The sequence below is a fragment of the Aythya ferina genome (genome assembly GCF_964211825.1).
Source record: "Aythya ferina genome assembly, chromosome: 12".
NCBI lineage: Eukaryota > Metazoa > Chordata > Aves > Anseriformes > Anatidae > Aythya > Aythya ferina.
The window spans coordinates 13,166,636-13,184,715 of NC_140308.1; the positions used below are offsets into that span (position 1 = coordinate 13,166,636).

General features: G+C 56.8%; 3 protein-coding genes across 8 annotated transcripts in view; all 3 read right to left on the minus strand.

The window, feature by feature from the left end:
- The window catches only part of NUP93 (nucleoporin 93), a 78,684-nt gene extending 73,172 nt beyond the window's left edge, over positions 1 to 5,512 (minus strand). Inside the window, exons 1-3 of one of the 4 annotated variants that reach the window (XM_084533519.1) lie at positions 5,426 to 5,464; positions 4,346 to 4,664; positions 373 to 586 (exon numbers count right to left, since the gene is read on the minus strand). In XM_084533519.1, coding sequence (XP_084389645.1) covers positions 373 to 551 — 179 coding nt within the window. In that variant the 5' untranslated portion in view covers positions 552 to 586; positions 4,346 to 4,664; positions 5,426 to 5,464. Of the gene's footprint in view, positions 1 to 372; positions 587 to 2,532; positions 2,799 to 4,345; positions 4,665 to 5,248; positions 5,343 to 5,425 lie in introns of those variants that run through there. The other 3 variants (XM_084533517.1, XM_084533520.1, XM_084533518.1) reach the window with 3 other exon arrangements.
- Positions 5,513 to 8,303: 2,791 nt separating this feature from the next.
- Positions 8,304 to 9,478, minus strand: LOC311443406 (metallothionein). The gene is made up of 3 exons (XM_084533524.1): positions 9,293 to 9,478; positions 9,094 to 9,159; positions 8,304 to 8,563 (listed from the first exon to the last, which is right to left on the minus strand). Exons 1-3 carry the CDS (start codon positions 9,321 to 9,323, stop codon positions 8,469 to 8,471), a joined length of 192 nt encoding a protein of 63 aa, XP_084389650.1. The 5' UTR covers positions 9,324 to 9,478; the 3' UTR covers positions 8,304 to 8,468.
- A 2,415-nt stretch (positions 9,479 to 11,893) lies between these two features.
- On the minus strand, positions 11,894 to 13,814 carry LOC311443407 (metallothionein-1). Of its 3 annotated transcripts, none has more exons than XM_084533527.1 (4): positions 13,768 to 13,814; positions 13,061 to 13,164; positions 12,730 to 12,795; positions 11,894 to 12,152 (listed from the first exon to the last, which is right to left on the minus strand). In XM_084533527.1, the coding sequence occupies exons 2-4, from the start codon at positions 13,089 to 13,091 to the stop codon at positions 12,058 to 12,060; spliced, it is 192 nt and encodes a 63-aa protein (XP_084389653.1). In that variant the 5' UTR covers positions 13,092 to 13,164; positions 13,768 to 13,814; the 3' UTR covers positions 11,894 to 12,057. The 3 variants fall into 3 exon arrangements, with proteins under 3 accessions (XP_084389653.1, XP_084389652.1, XP_084389651.1); XM_084533526.1 differs by having other exon boundaries at positions 13,764 to 13,809; XM_084533525.1 differs by lacking the exon at positions 13,768 to 13,814 and having other exon boundaries at positions 13,061 to 13,189.
- Between the last annotated feature and the right edge of the window lie 4,266 nt (positions 13,815 to 18,080).

The following is an 18,080-nucleotide window of genomic DNA, read 5'->3' on the forward strand; positions in this document are numbered from 1 at the left end:
CATGTATCTAACCCCCCTCAGCCCTGCTGAACGCTTTCTGCTGTTCCACTGCAGTACGGCACAGCTGCCAAGTTCTTCCAGACAGAAAAACTCTACAGCGCGTTGGTAAATGTCCTCAGCAGCGGCTGCACCAAGGTACTGCATTTCTTGGCTTTAGCACCTGAAGCTGGGAACAATTTGCTTCTCAGACGAATCCTTCAGTTACTAATTTATTTTTTTGTAAGAAGATGCGGAAGGAGAAAGCAGCTTTGCAGCCATTCTGTTTCTCCTGAGCACATCCTCCTGGCGCAGCTCCCCACACCTTAAAAACCAAGCCCACAAACATTTCGCACCCCCTGCTTTCAGTTTCCAGCACAGGGGCTCAGTACTTACGCCTTAACATCCGCGGTCTCCTGGGAAGTGCGGGTCAGGGTGCGGGAGCGCAGGCGCTCCCCAGCCTGCTGGATCTCTTGCAGGTTGCGCTCCACGTGCGGGAGCTCGGAGATGCCCTCTGTCTCAGCTGCCAGCTGCTCTGCCTGCTGCAGGAGCTCTCCAAAGCCTTCGGTGTCCATCTCTGTTGCAGGTTTCACCTAAGACGCACAGAAACCTGCAGAGAAAAGAGAAAAGGGGAAATCTGAGCAAATTCTTGTGTTGCTATAAGCAGTGTCCACACCTACGGGTGCACAGAGAGACCAGCAAAGAGCTGAGCTTCTAGAGCAGGACACCACTCTGTTCATCCTCCCTGCAGAGGATGTAGCAGAAGCACATAAACATTCAGGAAATTTTCAAGTGCTCTCAGAGCAAGGTGCCTTGCAGGACCACGTTTTAAGGCAGATCTCCAGACCTGTCAGAAGTGCATGTGGCAGCTCACACACTGCCTTGATACAAAGGGGAACAAACAGAAAGCAGAGAAGTCCAAGTGAAAGATTTGGTATTAATTCAGCTATAAAGCTCTTGTGTATACACATTTTTATATCATAAATGGAGATACACATATGCACACATACATATGTATATATACAGGCTGAAAATACGCATAGCTTCAACATGAGGTTAAATAAACAGCAGAAGACAAGTATGTGTATGTGCAGAGACAGCCATAACACGCCATCTATTAAAACGTGTTAATCCATATCATCAGCCCCAAGGAAACACAAACGCACGCTGTTGCAATGCAGAAGATGGGAGTCCTCCCTCAATACGTGTAGAAAGCCCTCCCAGCGCTTGTGAGGGCTGCCTGCATGGACCCAGTGAGAGAACAGCAGGGAGAGCAGAGAGCAATGGCTCTGAGAGCTGAGGTCCTTAGGGCATCACGCCGTGCCAGGTTCAGAATGCAGCCGGTTGTTTTCACAGAGCAGACAGAAATGTTTATGTCCAGGATCAACGTGGAAAAACCAGGGAGTCGCAACAGTGTCCATATTAATGGAAAAGGAAAACCAAACCCTCAACTTCAGGCCCCAAATCCATGATTTGCAGCCAGGTCAGTGACACGCCACGAGCACCCCACTGTCCCCAGGTCACAGGAGAGGGTCTCTGACAGCAGGCCGTGCTGCACAGTGCTACAAGACTTCAGCAACTCGAGCTCCCTCATTTACTAAATGAAAATCAAGAGCAACTGGCTCAAGAGCACCCACCGAGAAGAAGACAGGGAATTTTTACAGCTCAGGACCAACCTACAACTCCAGCATTTGTTGGTACCCCCAACCTTTCCAAAGCATTCTACCGGCACAATTCTACTTTCCTGCTGTTCCACCATTCCTAAGCACAACTTCCAGGGACAAGAGCAGTGCTTTAGATGTGGACAAGAAGTGATTTAAGAGCACTGTGTGATGGTTCAGACACACACGATTAGAGAGAGAAACTGATCCCTGCCCCTTGCACATGGCTGCTGCCTGGGCGCCAAGACAAACCCAGGTGTCCAGGCAGAGAGAATTTCCCCAGCACTCCTCACTAATTTCGGGGGGAGGCAGCAACCCTATCTGCACTGCCTCGCTCATCAGGCGAGACAACAGGGACTGGATTTGTGTGAGCAGCTCAGCACGGCTCTGAGATGGGAGTGGAGAGGGGTGTGGTGGAAGCCAGCAGCTTCGTGCCCTGCAATGCAGCACACAGCATCCTCCCGGCGCTCACTTGCGGTAACTCAGGTGCAGCCCTGCCAGAAGCAGCCCCTGTTGGCAGGCGCTGACCAGAACAGCCACACGCCCACGAGCAAGGCGAGCAGATCCCCCGGGAGCAGCGACTGCGAGAGCAGCCCAGGCTTCAGCTCGATAGGATTCGATCCGGTCCACTTCCTCCTTTCATTAAGAGCGAGATAAAAAGCCGGGAGCGTAAGAAGGCACTAACTTCTCTGAGAGCACTGGAACCAGAAGCACGGGGGATCAGCTTGCTGTAAAACAGCTCCCCAACCTGCACTTTTTAGCCACGGATGCCGTGTCAGTGCCATATGCAGTCTGCCCCATAAAGCTGCTGATGTAGGACAGCCGCAGTGACTCTGGAAAACAGGCTGAATTCAACAAATACAGAATAAAATTATTCAGGAGCAAGCTAAACTACCTGCGATTATAGCCCAGCACCAGCAGTGACAGCTCAAAACTTAGCTAGAGCACCACCAGCAGCTTTGTCCAGGGGACAGAAGACCAATATTTAGAGCGGGTAGCAGCACGAACGAGTTCGTCTCCACGCTGACAGAATTTACTGCATTTGGGAGACTGCAGTCTGCCTCTCAGCGCCGCCCGGCGAGATGGGAACTGCTGCCACAGTAACGAGCAGAGCCACGGCAGATTTTCATGTCTGGCTGGGGAAAGTGCAACAACTGACACCTAAGGGAAAGAAAAATACATCAGAAACTAAACCAGCTTCTGTGAAACCAGATCGACCCCGGGCTAAAAGCCAGGACTGAAAAGGCTCCTCTGAAAAAACAACTTTGATGGCTTATCAATAGAGGCTGCTGCATTAGGCTAGTACTCCACGTCCAACAAAGCCCCAGTTTTATGTTTTTCCAACATTTAAAAGCACGTATAAACACCATGTATTGTATGAGTTGGCGGGACGTAAGCCAAAATGAAATCAGAAAAGATGACGACAGGTTTCTTGGGTCTCTTCCGACTATAAATGTCGATCACCTGAAAAAAAAAAAAAAAAGATCTCTGCGTCCTACAATGCTGCCTAACCAAATGTAGCTACGGTACTCCACACACGGCCGTGTCAAACATTTTAGCTCATCAGCTTCAGAAAGACTCAGAGCTGAAAGACTCCGACGTGTGAGCAAGCGTCTGTTGTACTTCACATACTGACAGCCTTTGTGTCATCTCATTAGCTAACTTTGAGAAACAGACTAAAAATTCAGATTGATCTAGCGCTTCAAAAAAAGGAAGACTTCACAGGAGGGAGGGGAAGCCTCACCCGCTGCAGTCAGAGTAGCTGCCACACCAGAACAGCTCCACGAGTTGCAAAGAGATTCGCCCAAAGGGGAAAGGAAGGAGAAATCCAGTGCTCGAGTTGGGATCGGTTTCTTTTGGAAGGAAGATGGAGAAGGTAGGGCAGGATGATGGGGGTAAGATCAGCCAAGATCTGAGGCGAGAGTGAGGATGTGCTTGTCTGCCAGACACTGTCATGGAGCTTTTTGGGGCAGGACAAGGCAGAAGTGGCGTGGACCTACTGACCCCACACCCGTCTGGTTCAACTCCTGAGGGCTCCTCCTGCCTCGTTTCCATGTCCAGAAGTGCCCAAGTGCAACCCAAACGCCTGCTGCACATTTCCAACAAATCGCCCTCCACAGTGCAAAGCACGGTGGCCAGCATTTAACCAGGCTGATGCAGGAAAATCCCAAACAGGCCACACAGTAACCAGTTCTTCTTAAACTTACTGTTTTTTCTGCCACCCACCAATTAATCCTCCCCACCGCCCATGGGGTTCCCAGTCCTGTAGGGGTTGTTGGTGAGCTCATCTGTAGGGAGGTCTATACACGTCCAGTCCCTCTATGACTGCTGCTAAGCACTCGGTCTCAAAGAGCTCCTACAGTGCATATGTTGAATAAAAAGTGCATAAAAATGCTTCTTTCGCGGTCTTAAAGGCACTGACATTCAGTTATTTCTCTCACACAGTGATAAAGGACAAACGAGGGGACACGGCCCTCCTCTGCCCTGCTCACTACTTAATGTGGAACCAGCAACTGGCACTTTAAACGTTTTATTCCAATGCATACCTCCATGAACTTATCAACACTGACTTATCTGCCAGCTGGCCTCGAAGCTCCTCACAAAGGCCTCAAGTCCCCTAAAACCTGACTCAGCTGTCAGCTTCGCCACCCCAGCCCTCTGCCCCTTTCCCAGAGGCTCGGTACTTGCTGCCAGCACCCGATTCCCACCTCAGCAGGCCACCAACTTCTGCAGGGTGGCCAGCAGACCGCTCGTTAGGTACCACATTTCATTTGACAGTTCAGATTGCTCAGATGAAGTCCCTCATTGGCACCTGGACTGGAGTTCAGCCCCAGTTGACAGAAGGGGGTTTAGGGCAGTGGTGGATGTGTCCCTACGGCTGGCAGCTACATCCCGACCCCAGCACGCCCACAGCTCCCGCTGTCACACTAAGGCAGCTACAAGGGACTGACAGATATTGTTCTTCAGGGTCAGAAAGAAGGGATCTACAGCTGAGATGCTTTCTGAAGAAAATTTTATCATCTTCGCCTGCTTTGCACAAGAAGTCAGCGTTACTGCTGGTGAAAGTGGCTGTGAGCTGGGGCAGGGTGAAAAGACTGAGCCAGCGCTCTCATTTGGGTACCTCCTGCCCACCACAGAATCATTAGGGGTGGAAAAGCCCTCCAAGATCACCTGGTCCAACCATCCCCCACCACCATCACTTACCAAACCCTGTCCCCAAACACCACATCCAACCTTCTCCTTGACACCCCCAGGGATGGTGACTCCACCACCTCCTTGGGCAACCCGTCCCAATGCCTGACCGCTCTTTCTGAGCAGCAATGTCTCCTCATTGCCAACCTGAACCTCCCCTGGCACAACTTGAGGCCATTCCCTCTGCTGCTATCACTGGACACCTGCAAGAGGCCGACCCCAGCTCCCCACAGCTTCACTTCAGGCAGCTGCAGAGAGCAGTGAGGTCTCCCTGAGCCTCTGCTCCAGCCCAAACACCCCCAGTGCCCTCCCAGGGCCCTTTCCCTTGCCCAGTTTCCCAGCCACCCCTCCCGCCCCGTCCCCCAAACCCCTGCTGGGCTAAGCCCGGGGGGGAGACCGGGACCTGCCCAGGGGCTCACAGGAGGTCCCACCGAGGGGCTTGCGGCCCGGGGGAGCCTCGCTTGGGGCTGAGGGGAAGGAGCCCAGGCCGAGGGGCGGCTGCTGAGAGCTCAGGGCCCGGGGAGGGATCGGGAGGGGGCCGGGGATAAGGAGCGGGGAGCGGAGGGGACAGGGGGATACCCCCGCTGCCCGCCCACCCGCCGCCATGACACGCCCGCGCGGGCCCTCACCTGCCCGCCGCTCCAGCCGCCGCGCGCCCCCACCCTGCACTCCCATTGGTCACCCTTATCCCCTCCTCCGCTCTCCCATTGGCCGAAACGAAGCGCTTCCCGGCGCCGCGCGCTCCCATTGGTCGAGCCCGTGAACTTTCCCCCCTCCCTGCGCGCCGGCTCCCGCCTTCGCTGTCTCCTCGCGACAAGAGGCGCACACGGGCGGCGCGGCGGGGGGGGGGGGCGGCTTCTGGGCCGCGGGTTCGAGGCTGCCCCCCGCCGTTACTCCGTGTAGGGTCTTGTTTTTTTGTGTTTGTTTTCCCCAAATATTTTTGAGATTAGTCAAATTCATCCCATTTGATCTACACACGTACAGCAACTAGTATTAATTAATGTGCACGCTCCTCCTTCTGAGGTTATTAATAAATCTCGTGCTATTTAATTCTGGAGTACTATTTTTGCGAATTTATCTAACTTATTTTCTAGGTCTTCAATGTATTTACAATACTTTTGTATTTTGAGATATTTACAGTAGCTTTTTCTAATTCACTCGCCCTTAACCGAGGTAAAAACCACCTTGCAAAACTGAAATGCTCGAGAATTTTACTAAAGGATTACCTGGAGTCTGCCTAATCCTGCGGGTGGTCTCAGGGGGCTTTGGCTGTGTGTCTAACATATTCAGTACAGTGTGGATTATTCCCTACTTCATGGATAATATTTCCACACCCAGGGTCAGTAATATTGCCCCCTGAGTTTCTATCAATGTTGTTTTAAAGGCACCTTTGATAACATGGGATATTGTAGCCAGGATTACATGTAGGGAGCTCAACTTCAAAATCTATTCCTTCCCAGGACTGTGTATGATTTGTCATTCGTAGAAATCTAGCGAATCCAGACACAGTTGCTGCTGGAAATAGCAATCAGGGACAAGGCCTTTTCAGCCTTTCTAGGCATCTGGGTGCAAATCCAACAATTATTTGGAGACAGAACTCAGATGTTCTGGATTAATTGGAAATGCTGATTTTTTCCTCCATCCTATCACAAATCCATTGAGAATAGGTATTACTAAAATAAACTTAAAATACATCATTTATATATATATATATACACCCCTATAATAATGAATAAATAATAATAAAGAAAAACGATCAAAATCACAAACTAATAAGGATTCTTCTGGTGGGGATTAAATACCCCTCCCCCCTTTCTCCCACTTCCAGGGAATGTTCCCTGGAAACACTCTAATTCTGTGCAATCCAATCCCTTTTACTCATTAATTCGTTAAAAATTCTTCTAAGGAGAAGTTAAAGGTTTACAATAGATTTAACAGTTTTAACCTTAAAAGTCTTTGTTAATGCAGTCTCTCGGGTATCAGGGTTAACTGATGCTTGTACCCAGGTACGAGCCCACCCGTTCTCAGTGCCATCTCAGGAGCAGGAGCACTTGGAACCGTCCATCCCATGCAGGTTGCAGGTTCAATTCTCTCCATCTTCACATCAGAACCCAACCTCCTGCTCAGAATGGATGGACCAGGGCTTCCAAGGGTGGTTTGTTTTTTTTTGGGACAGAGGTGGGGTGTGCTGCCGAGCACCTCACTTCACACTCCACCAAGAGTCTCCCCAAACCCAACCCGAGGCAAGATACGGCCACGCTGCAATAACTACACAGCTGACTTCAAATACAGAAAATTAGTTCTCGACTGCAAAAACACAACTTAGTTTCTCACACTAATTAGCTTCAATTAATAACGGGGATAGCCGGTACTCGCTCACAGCACCTGAAATCGCATGCACACAGACGGGAAAAAAATGAAAAAAAAATATAAAGTATGAATTTTTTGAGTTTTCTTGACTTTTAGGTGGGATGGGTGCAGGTGGGATGGGTGCTGGGTGCCCCACTGGGATGGGTGCCCCAAGGAGGGCTGCTGGGACAGGCAGAGGGCAGCAAACCCCCACCAATGGATTGGGCTGGGGAGGCTTGGGATGTGCTGCTCACTGGCACTGGTGTCCCCCCATGTCCCCCACCTGTGTGGATGTCCCCTGGGTGCAGCCCCCCAGGGCCCGGTCACCCCCCGGTGCCAGCCTCGCTTCCCATCCCCTCCCACTATACAGGTGCATGGGGCAAGGGCAGCTCCTGCTTCATTTGGTACGAATCACAAAAATTGACTTTTTCAATTGAAAAATGCTCCCCCAGAACCCCAGGTCACATCACAGGTGTCCCCTGTCCCTTTGTGTGGAGGACGGGGACACGAGGTCCCAGCACGCAGCGCTGTCCCAACCCCATTCCCCGCCCCTCCCACTTTCGAGCCAGGCCTCTTCCCACGAGATTTATTTTAAAAATAAATACATAAATGCAATACTATGCATTTAGGGCAAGGCAGGTCACCCCCAACCTGTCTCCTCTGTTGCAACAGGAGGTGCCGGGAGGCTGCTTAGGCAGCAGAGCCAGGTTCCCAGCCCCGCTGCATGGGGCGCGCCCATGGGACGTGCGAGGGCAGGCAGCACCCGCGGCAGGGGCAGGGGCTCCCCGGCCCACACTTTCGCTTGGCAGGCATTTTCGGAAGGAAAACAGGGCCTGGGCACCTTCCCACGGCCCTCCCCACCCTGCACCCAGCACCCTCCCACCTCGTTTTCCACCCCTGAGGTGCAGGAGCCAACCTGGGCCATGCCACGGATCCTGCATCTCCATCCTGGCCAGGCAGCACCCAGAGCCCCCCCGGCTTGCTGGGGGCTGCCCCAGGGGGCACAGAGAGCCCCAACCTCTCCCTGGGGATGCCGCAGTGCCCCCAGTCCATGGGGGGGACAAGGGGACTTGGAGCAGCCCCCATCCCATCACGAGCGGTGTCGGCACTCAGCACTCCAGCAGCTTCAGCCAAACTCATTTATTTTCTCCATGGGTACGGAAGATACAAAACATGTAAAAATAAGCTTTTTTTTTTCCTTTTTTTTTTTTTTTTGTGTGTGTTCCCCATCCCTTCGTCACCCTCCCATCCCCGAAGCGTGCTGGCTATTTACAGGCGGAGGCGGGCGGCTCAGTGGCAGCAGCTGCACTTGCTGCTGGCCGGCTCCTTGCAGACGCAGCCCTTGGCGCAGTTGTTGCAGCCGGCGGGGCAGCAGGAGCAGCAGCCTGGGGGGGGAACATGAGAGTTAGGGGGGGTGAGATTTAGGGAAGGCAAGAATTAGGGGAGTGGGAAGGCAAGGAGTGAGGTTTAGGGGGTTGGGATGCGATGGGGGGGTCCCCAGGCAATGGGGAGAATGGGGTGACCCAGAAGGCAGGGCTGGGGTCCCAAATGGGAGGAAAATGGGGGGCTCCATGGGGGTCCTGAAGGGTTGGGGGGACCCCAGGGAAAAGGGAGAGAGAAAACACCATGGAGGTCTCTATGGGGAGCACGCAGGGGTCCCACAGGGCAGGGGAGTCCCCAGGGGGTGTCTGTAGGGGGGTTCCCCATGGGCAGGAGGGATGGGGGGGGTGCCCATGGGGGTCTCACAGGGGAGAGATGGAGGGGGGTCCCCATGGGGTTCCAACTGGGTAGGGATGCATGGTGGTGTCCCCATGAGGGTCCCACTGGGTAGGGATGGGTGGTGATGTCCCCATGGGGGTCCCACAGGGGAGGAATAGGGGCACCACAGGGCAGGGACCCCCAGACCCCAACTCACTCTTGCGGCAGCTCCGGCAGCGGCAGTTCTTGCACTTGCAGGACCCAGCGCAGGAGCAGGAGTCACCTGGGGAGGGAGAGAAAGCGTGACCCAAAATGAGCCAAAATGAGCCAAACCGAGCCAAAACGAGCCGGGCTGAACCGAGCCAAGCCAGGCTGAACCAAGCTGAGCTGGGCTGAGCCGATCCGAGCCCACTTACCAGCAGCACATGTGCAGTCCTGGGGGTCCATGGCTCGGCTCGGGTAAGCAAGTCTTGTCTTGGCTTGGCTCGGGTAGTCACGGCACGGCACGGCTCGGCTCGCAGCAGTGCTGAGTCCCGCCGCCCGCCCGTTATTTATCAGGCTGGGGCGGCGCTGGGCGCTGCACACGGCAGGGCGGTGCTGGGCCGTGCCGTGCCGTGCCGAGCCGTGCCGTGCTCACCGAGGGGCCGTGCTGAACGGGGCTGTGCCGTGCTCACAGAGCGGGCTGAGCCGTGCCAAGTTGTGTCGTGTTCACTGGGGGGCCGTGCTGAACCGGGCCGTGCTCACCGAGGGGCCGTGCACAACGCGGGGCCGTGCCGTGCTCACCCGTGCCGTGCTCACCCGGGTCATGGCCATGCCCTCTGTACCCCCCCCCTGCACCCCTTGGTGGCCCCCCCATGCATAGGGACACCCCCAGCAGCCACCCCCACCCGGCTTCCTGCATATGGGGTGAGGGGGAAAGGGGATGGGGCCCCCCAAAATTGGGGCATCGCAGCCTGGTGAAAGCCGTGGGTGTCCCCCTCACGGCCCCCTCGCCACGTAATGGTGGCAGCAGCCAGGGACAGGCTGTCCCCGCTTTGAGCTTTTATTGCATAAAAAAGGGGAAATTTGAGGGGTGAATTTCTGGTGTGCATCCTGGCAGAGCCTCAGGGACACGGAGCTGGGGCTGGTCTGCGACACCGCAGGGTTTGGGGGCTGTTGTTCCTCCTCCCGGCTTTGCACCCGGCAGCGCTGAGGGAACGTAAACACGGGGCCGCGTGCGTTGGCCGCCAGCCGAGCGGCGGAGAGGAAAAGGTCGAGGTCTGGGCCCACGTGCGGTGGCGAACGCCGCTTGCAAAACCGCTTCCCGTAGGCCCCGGTGCCGCGGGCCCGGTGCGCACGACACGAAACTGGAGGAGCACGGCCCGGGACGCGCACCCGGGGCCTTTCTGGGAAGGGGCTGAGAGGCTCGGGTACGAGCTGTGGTGTTAGGGCAGCCAAAAATTGAGCAGAGGACAGCTGCTTCTCGTCACGGTCCCGTATCCGAAAGGCAGAACTGCGGTGCCCCAGGGACCTGTCACACCCCGCTGTGCACCCCGCACCGCCAGGTGTGAGCCATCAGGGGGGTTCAGATGAAATTGTGTTTTCGTATAACTTCATTAAACCACTGTGAAGCCCAGGGAGGGGGACAGGCTTGTCCTCAGGGTTCCTGATGTGCAAAAAGCTGCTGTGAATTGCAGCACGGCCAAACCCGGGTAGGAAAAATCAGCCAGAGGCTGCTCAAAGCGAAGAGACATCCACAGCCTGACCCCATTGCTCCTCCTGCTTGTTATGGGCTCACCGATGATGTTTTTACCCAGATGGCATTTACATCTCGCTGGGCAAGAAGCCCCTTGGATGGCAGGTGGGGGACAGCCAGTGCACGTGGGATGGGGACAGACCGTCCAGGTGGTGCTGGCACGATTTAGCCCCAAGCCACGTGTTGGAGCTGCCCCGTGCCTGCGGGGTTCCTGCACTGACCTACATTCGGTGGCAGGAGAGCGTGCTTCGTGCACATCGGAAGCTGGGGGGGACGGTGGCACCGCAGGGGATGCCGTGGGGAAGAGCCCTTCTGCAGCAAAGGGGAGACCCCCGGGGGTCAGCACCATGAGGGGGGGTCCCTCGGCCCCTGCCTCAGCCCTGGCAGCAGTGGTTGGGTCAGGGAAGCTTTTGCAGCAAAAATAGGGTGGTGAAAGGATGCCCTGTGGCATGGTGGGTGTCACACCCTACTGTGGGCATCACACCCCATTGTGGGCATCGCATCCTATTGTGGGCATCACACCCCACTGTGGGCATTGCACCCCATTACAGGCATCGCACCCCATTGTGGGCATCACACCCCATTGCGGGCATCACACCCCATTGTGGGCATCACACCCTGTTGTATGCATTGCCCCCCACCCTGGGCATCACACCCCATGCCCAGCACACCCCATTACATGTGTCACACCCCAGCCTGGGCTTCCCACCCCATCACAGGCATCGCACCCCATCACAGCCGTGGTGTCTGAGCCACCCCAAGCCCCACCAGCGAGCAGACCTGGTGGTTGTCCCATGCAGCCCCGCTCCGCTGCCAGGAGGGAAAGTGAGCTCCTGGCCCTGCCGCCCCACCTGCCCTGCAAACATCACCCCTGGAAATGGGCACGGCGCAGCCTTCATTACCGCCCTGTTGACGAACCACTTGTAATAACGAGCTGCTCATTAGCTCCAAGGAGGATTTCTGGTGTAGGAGGGAGCCTGGGATTTGCCCTTGGGTAACAAGAGGGCGGGAAGAAAAAAAAAGAAAACAACAACAACAAAAAAAACAAAACTAACCAGAAAATTACCATGTTGTGAAGGGAAAGTGTTAAACCCAGAGCAAGTGCTAGGGGAGGTCGGAGGCTGGAAGAAAGGAGCAAAACAAGCCCTGAGATGCGTGCCAGCCCATGAGCCAGGCTGGCGAGCTCCCCAGGTGGGCGTTTTGCCACGATCCCCCCCCCAAAAAAAAATTTTTTTCTACCGCCCCATGCGACACCGGAGACCAGAGAAAGGCGGCGGCCGGGTGTTTATATACACATCGCTTTATTTAGGTAGCTCAGCGCACGCCACGCGTGCCAAACACTGAAGGTATCGGAACGCACATATAAAAAAAACACAGAGAATAAAGTTAGTTTTCTTCGGCTCCCCCCAGGGTCAGTGCAGCAGGGGGGGGGCTGCCCGCCGGCCCCTACTTGCAGCAGCTGCACTTGGCGGAGGGGGGCCCTTTGCAGACGCAGCCCTGCGCGCACTTGGCACATCCCGCGGGGCAGCAGGAACAGCAGCCTGGGAGGGGAGGAAAATAAATTTAGGGGGGTGTTCTCCGAAGGGTGTGTGTGGGTGGGTTCCCACCGCCCCCCCCGCGTCATGCTGTGATGGATGAGCATCCACCCCAGGCTAATTTTAGCAGTGTCCCCCCCCTCCCCTTCCCTGCCTTTGGGTGCCTTTCCTGGGTGGCTTTGAGCCAGGGCTGGCCCTGGGGGGGTGCAGGCTCCCCAGGGGGGCCCTGTTACCCATGCAGCCCCCCCCCAGCACCTTTCTGGCCAGGGTGAGTGGGTCTGGAGCAAACAGAGGATGTTGCAGTACCAGTGTCCCTCCCCCCCAAGGACATTGCCTGGCGCTGAGCCTCGGACGCCAGCGAGGGACACGCTGTTTTTTTGGGTTACACGAGGTGCCCTGTATTGCTTATGGGGAAGCCACCTCCCTCTTTGGGGGCAAAAAAAAATAAATAGGAGGAGTAAACTGATGTCTGGGAAGGGGATTCCTGAGTCTGTCTCTGTTTAGTGTGCCTACAGATGTGTGGTGGAAAAAAAAAAAAACACACGAGGGTTTCTGATCTCCGGGGGCTCGGGGGCCACCTTACCTTTTTTGCACGACGTGCATTTGCAGTTTTTACATTTGCAGTTGTCCCCGCAGGTGCAGGTGCCACCTGAAAGAGAGAAAAGGAGGGAAAAAAAAACAGGGGGGGTGAGGAGGCAGAGTATCCCCAGCTCCGCAGCCCGGGCTCAGCATCCCGTCCCGAGCATCCCTGCTGCTCTAGCAACATCCCACATCCCTCGCCCCGCATCCCGCACCGCGGCACAGTGCCCCACGGCTGGCTCAGGGAGGATTTTAGGGTGGCCGGGCTGGGCAGGATGAGTCCAGGGCAGCCCCGCAGGGATGCTCCAGCGCTTGGCGAGGGAGCGTTGGCTTACCAGTGGCGCAAGGGCAGTCCTGGGAGTCCATGCTGCGGCTGCGGGACGCGTTGGCAATGGGAAACTGGGCTTCGGGCCGGCCGCGCCGCTGCTGCTATTTATCCCTAGCAGGGAGAGAGCGAGTGCAAAACCTCCGCCCCTCGCTGCCTGCGCACGGCTCTGCCCGGCTGCTGCCCCGGGCGCTGCTGATTCACCGCCCGGGCGGCCACCACGGGGGCCCTGATCCCCTCCCCGGTGGTGGGTGACGGCGGGCTGGGTCACCGCTGCCTCGGGGACGGACGGACGGATGGATGGATGGACAGATGGACGCACAGACACGTGGGCACAGAGAACGGGCAGCTCATCACACCATTGCCTCCCTGTTCCTCCTCCCGTAGCACCCACGTTGATAAAACCACGGGATGTAGCCCCCCAAAAATCACACGAGCCCACCGCAGCCCCCTCCTCGCTGTGGAGGTCCCCAGACCCTGTCCCATGCCTCCGCCGCCCTCCCCGCCAGCAGCAAAACCAACGAGCCCGACTGGCCCAGCCGGAGCCCACGTCCCCTCCGGCACCCCGCCACGGTGCCCCCTCCCACCCTCCTGAATTAATTTCCGTGCTCAATTAGCCGCGAGGAGGGCGGCGGGGGAGCCACGTCGCTGCCCGTCGGCTTGGCCAACTGTGCCGGCGGCCGCCGGGCGCTGGGCTCGCTGGCTTTGCTCACCCACTCGAAAGAGCTGCGGGGATCCGGGGTGGAAGGTGCGATCGAAATGATGCGTTTATTTGACGAAATGAAAGCAATTTCAGCACGCGGGGAGGGACTGCCCTACGGCCAGCAGGCTCTGCCAGTCGTGGAGCATCCTCCTGTGTGCGGAGGCTTTCCCCATACTGAACGTGGCCCCCTCCTTGCCCCTGGGGTTTTTCACTAGTGACACGTCTCACCCTGCTTTTAGCATCCCACTGAGCCCCTGAAAAATCACTGTGACTGCTCCAGGCTCCGGTGCCTCCCCTCTGAGCATCCCATTTTCTGGGGCGCTCCCTAAAGACGCATCCCTGGAAGCAGGGGCCAGGCACGGGGGTGATGGGAAGCACCCCACCAGCTCCCGGTATCGCCCACGAGCAGATTTTGGGGTGACAGGTGCCTGCCGTGCACCTGGGAACGCACTTGTCCCCGCAGCCCACAGTGGCTGTGCTGGGAAACTCCTTTGCTTCAGGGTTTTATCCGGGCTGGGCTTTTGCCCGCGGTGCCTCGCTGCCGCGTTGGAGGCGATGCTAATCCAGCCAAAACATGGGGCCAGGGAGTATTTTTACCACCCAGCTGTCTGGGCACGTTGGGAGCTTGTTCGGTGACCTAGTGGGGAAAGGTGCCAGCGGCCCCGTCTCCGCGTCTCTGCTGGCGGAGCTGGGCGCCGGTGGGAAATGTGCGCAGAAAAGCCTCAGGGAGGCAGAGCTGATGGGCTCGCTCCTCGTCCCAGCCACCCGGCAGCGTGCTGAGTCTCGGTGGATGTTCATCCCCACATCCCCAACACACATGACAAGCCGGCGAGGTGACAAGCCGTGCAGGAAAGGGCTGGGGCTCTCTGAAGATGCATGCCGGGGCTGCTTGCGTGCAGACCTCAGCAAGATGCTTGGGTCCAGCTCCCAAATCTGGCCCCGAGCGGCTCTTGAGACAGCGCTGCTGGCAACGGGCTGCGGGTGGAAATAGCTCCTGGGAGGTGCCACACAAATGTCACGCTGCTGAATGTCACCGTGCCAGCGGTCAGGTGCCGTGCCAAGGGTGTTAGCCGCTCCCCGCGGCATGGCCGGGCCCCACGGGGATGATCCCGAGTGCTTGGGAGCAGGAAAATACAGCCGTGCCTGGGGACATGAGTGGCGCCGGTGCCGTTCACCCACATCACGCCATCAGCTGGGGTTGTCACCACCCGCCCGGGCACACGGGGATGTGACAGGGAGGTCCCACGCGTGCCCTGCTCCTGGGACAAGGAGCTGAGCTTTGGCCAGGCAGGGAATTGCTCCCAGTGCACCCCGACGGAGGGATGCGGACAGGACACGGAGCCACGGGAGGCACCGGTGCCACGGCTGCTGCCACAGCTGAGGTGTGGGGGGGCTGCCCGGCGATGGGGGCTGTGTTAAAGGCTGGGGAGGCCGAGGTGAGGGCTGCGTGCCGGCAGCCAGGCAGCTCCCCATGCTTCCCCTTTCCTCGAGGAGGCTTGGCCACATTGGTGGCATCTCCTCGAGGAACAGGGAGGTTGGAGCCAGGCTGCGTGACTCATTCGCTCTCTTCCCCGTCTGCTCTCAGCTTGGCCACGAGCCCTTTTCTCCCCTGCTTTGCATGAAGGAAGGGAGCAGCTTCCCTCTCGCGGGAGGGAGACTTCCCATCCCGGGGAACGGGTGACGGAGTCACTCAGGTGCTCTGCTGCGAGGTGCCACCATCCCATGACGGGCACGCACGTCACCCGGCCGTGGGTGGCTGAAAGCAGGTGGCAGCGGTGACTCCATGGGCAGGTGATGGGTCTGCTGCAGGTGACAGACACCACGCAGCAAATCCTGCCAAGGACACGCAGGCTCCTCGTGCCCTGGTGGTGTCCCCTCGAGCAGCAATATGTTTTTTGGCCATGCTCAGCATCCCCAGGAGATGCTGGGCTGCTCCAGCCAACCATCACGGTTCAATATGATAGGGATCAGGGGCTGGGTGATGAAATTGGTGTGGGCATGCCTTGGAGACCCCAGGGACGCTCACTGGGGTCTATGGTCCCTCACCACACCTCGCTGCTCAGCTTTTTGTCTAAAATAGGGAGAACAAGGGGGCATGAGCAGCCGGCCAGCCCGGCCCACACATCCTAACCGCTGAAAACCAGGAGGAAACCACAGGGGTGATTGCTGCTTGGAAAGCAGGCTCGACTTTCATTTTGCAGGTATCTCAGGTCATTATTTGCTGATGATAAACAAGTGTTTGGAGCACGGGAAATAGGTGCCGGCGTTGTTTTGTTGTGCCGGCGCTTGCCAGCCCCTTGGCAGAGGAGGCAGGGGATGAATCACGGCGCTGAGTGTGCGTGCGCGAAGCCTTGGAAGCCGTTTGGGAGCGACGTGAGGTCGGCGGGCTGACATCACGCATGGAAGCTGCTTTATTTTCCCAGAAATAGGGAAAACAGGAGCTTTCCCACCTTGCCCCATCCGCGCCCACTCCTCCGGGTCAGCTATAGGCAGGGCACAATGTTTCCATCCACCCCGGTGAATGCAGCCCTCAGTGGGCTCCGCAAAGCCCCTCGCAGGAGAAATGCACCTTCAGCGAGAGCCGCTGCCCGTCGGAAGGCTTTTAGCAGCTTTTCATTAAAAGGGAATTGCACGGTGTGCAATAACGCGGTGCTTTCACAACTCCGCACCGGGCTTTGATGTGGGTTGTTTGGGATCCGCGTTGCAACGCACCGGGCTGTGACTCAAGGCTGCTGGCTTCGGAGGCTTGTCCTGTGGCTCTGGGCAAGCGGCTTTCGCTTCGTGCCGTATTTTTATCTGTGCGCCAGCTATCAGCATCGCCTTCCCCTTAGAAAATAAATTAAAAAAAAAACAAAACACGCGGGGAGGGTGGTGATTTGCTAATTATTTGCTCTTAATGAAGAGCTAGCGGAGCGGTACCACGTGCTGGTGGCTCCGCTGGGGCGAAGCTGGCCCTGCAGCCCCCTTGGTGGGCACCCCGGGGGGATGCTCTGGGCGCTCCCGGTGTTCCTGGCAGGTTTTGGGGCCGGGCGATGTCTGTTTGGGCACGCCTGGGAGATGAAAGGGCTGCTTCCCTTTTTGATCCTGAAACTCTCATAAATGTTAATGGGAATTACTTCAAGGTCTAATGAGGGCAGAACTGCAGCCCCCAAGGGGAGCAAGGGGCGAGGATGGATGAAGCTTTGGCTGGGAAATAGGAGCACTCACGAGAGCTGAGCTGGGGCTCACACTGACCCCCCAGGACGGACACCCCAGTGTCTTTCTGTCCCACCGCCCAGCGTTGCTGGCACTGCCTGCTTCATTAGGCATCATCTGAACTCTCATCATCATCGTAACTCACCAGCCTGATGCTTTCCCAGTGTGCAGCTCGGATTTTTTTTTTTTTCCCCTGCTCTTTCCCTTCCCTTTGTGTTTCTCAGGTTCCCACAGACTTCAAACTCACCTGCTCCAACTGCTTGCCGCCTCCCCTGGCTGAAACGTGACCTGAAGTTTCCAAGTATCATTACCTTGGGCATATTTAATTTCATTTTTTCCCCCACTTGCTAATTTTCAGAATTAGAAGCCAAGGGAAGAGCGATGAGCAATCCCCCGGGACGTTAAGCAGACACTTGTCTGAGCTTGCACAACACCAACCCCCTCCGTGCAAGCACACCGAATAAAAGGATGCCATGCTCTCCTTGATGTCTTCATAGCCTGCATCTGCCCAGTGCCAGAAACCGTGCAAGCAGTGGCCCTGGTCCTGTGCCCACGGAAAAAGCTCACGTAGCCAATGCTTTTGGGAAGGCAGTAGCTCTCTCAACCCCAACCCAACCCCAATCCCAATCCCCATCCCCATTCCCATCCCCACTTCTCCCCCAGCCCTTGCTATCCCCCCTCGGAGGGTTGGTGATGGTGATTTTTGCCAACATTTAACCCAGCCACCCACCGCTCGATATCTGAGCAGGGTTTTACATCTTGCCAGGGAACATCAGGCAGGAAGCTCCGGTCAGATAAGGACGTGGTGAATTTCGAGCTATATTTGAAGTTTTTGCCAATAAACAGCTCCTGGGTGGGCAGCGATGCTCGTCCTGCCACTGCCACAGCCAGCTCCTCCTCGCGCAGCCGAGCTTTGCCTAGGAAGACAACAAATGGTGCCAGCTGTGTTTTGGTAAAGCCGAATTCCCCTGGGAGCTACAAAGAGGCCAACACCAAGTGCTGGATCCTCAGGTCGGCGTGATGGTGACTCCTGGTGCTCACGAGAGCCCCGGAGCTGATGGACGGTGGCCATGAAAACAGGCTGGGAAGGCCCTCGCCTCTGCACAGCTCGCTGAGATTTTATTTTAAATAA

Coding starts and splice junctions, on each gene's coding strand:
- LOC311443406 (XM_084533524.1), bottom strand. CDS start 9,323: ATGGACCCCCAGGACTGCACATGTGCTGCTG. Junction 9,160..9,292: donor GGACTGCACATGTGCTGCTG/GTAAGTGGGCTC, acceptor CTCCCTCCCCAG/GTGACTCCTGCTCCTGCGCT. Junction 8,564..9,093: donor CTGCCGGAGCTGCCGCAAGA/GTGAGTTGGGGT, acceptor TTCCCCCCCCAG/GCTGCTGCTCCTGCTGCCCC.
- LOC311443407 (XM_084533527.1), bottom strand. CDS start 13,091: ATGGACTCCCAGGACTGCCCTTGCGCCACTG. Junction 12,796..13,060: donor GGACTGCCCTTGCGCCACTG/GTAAGCCAACGC, acceptor TCTCTCTTTCAG/GTGGCACCTGCACCTGCGGG. Junction 12,153..12,729: donor ATGCACGTCGTGCAAAAAAG/GTAAGGTGGCCC, acceptor CTCCCCTCCCAG/GCTGCTGTTCCTGCTGCCCC.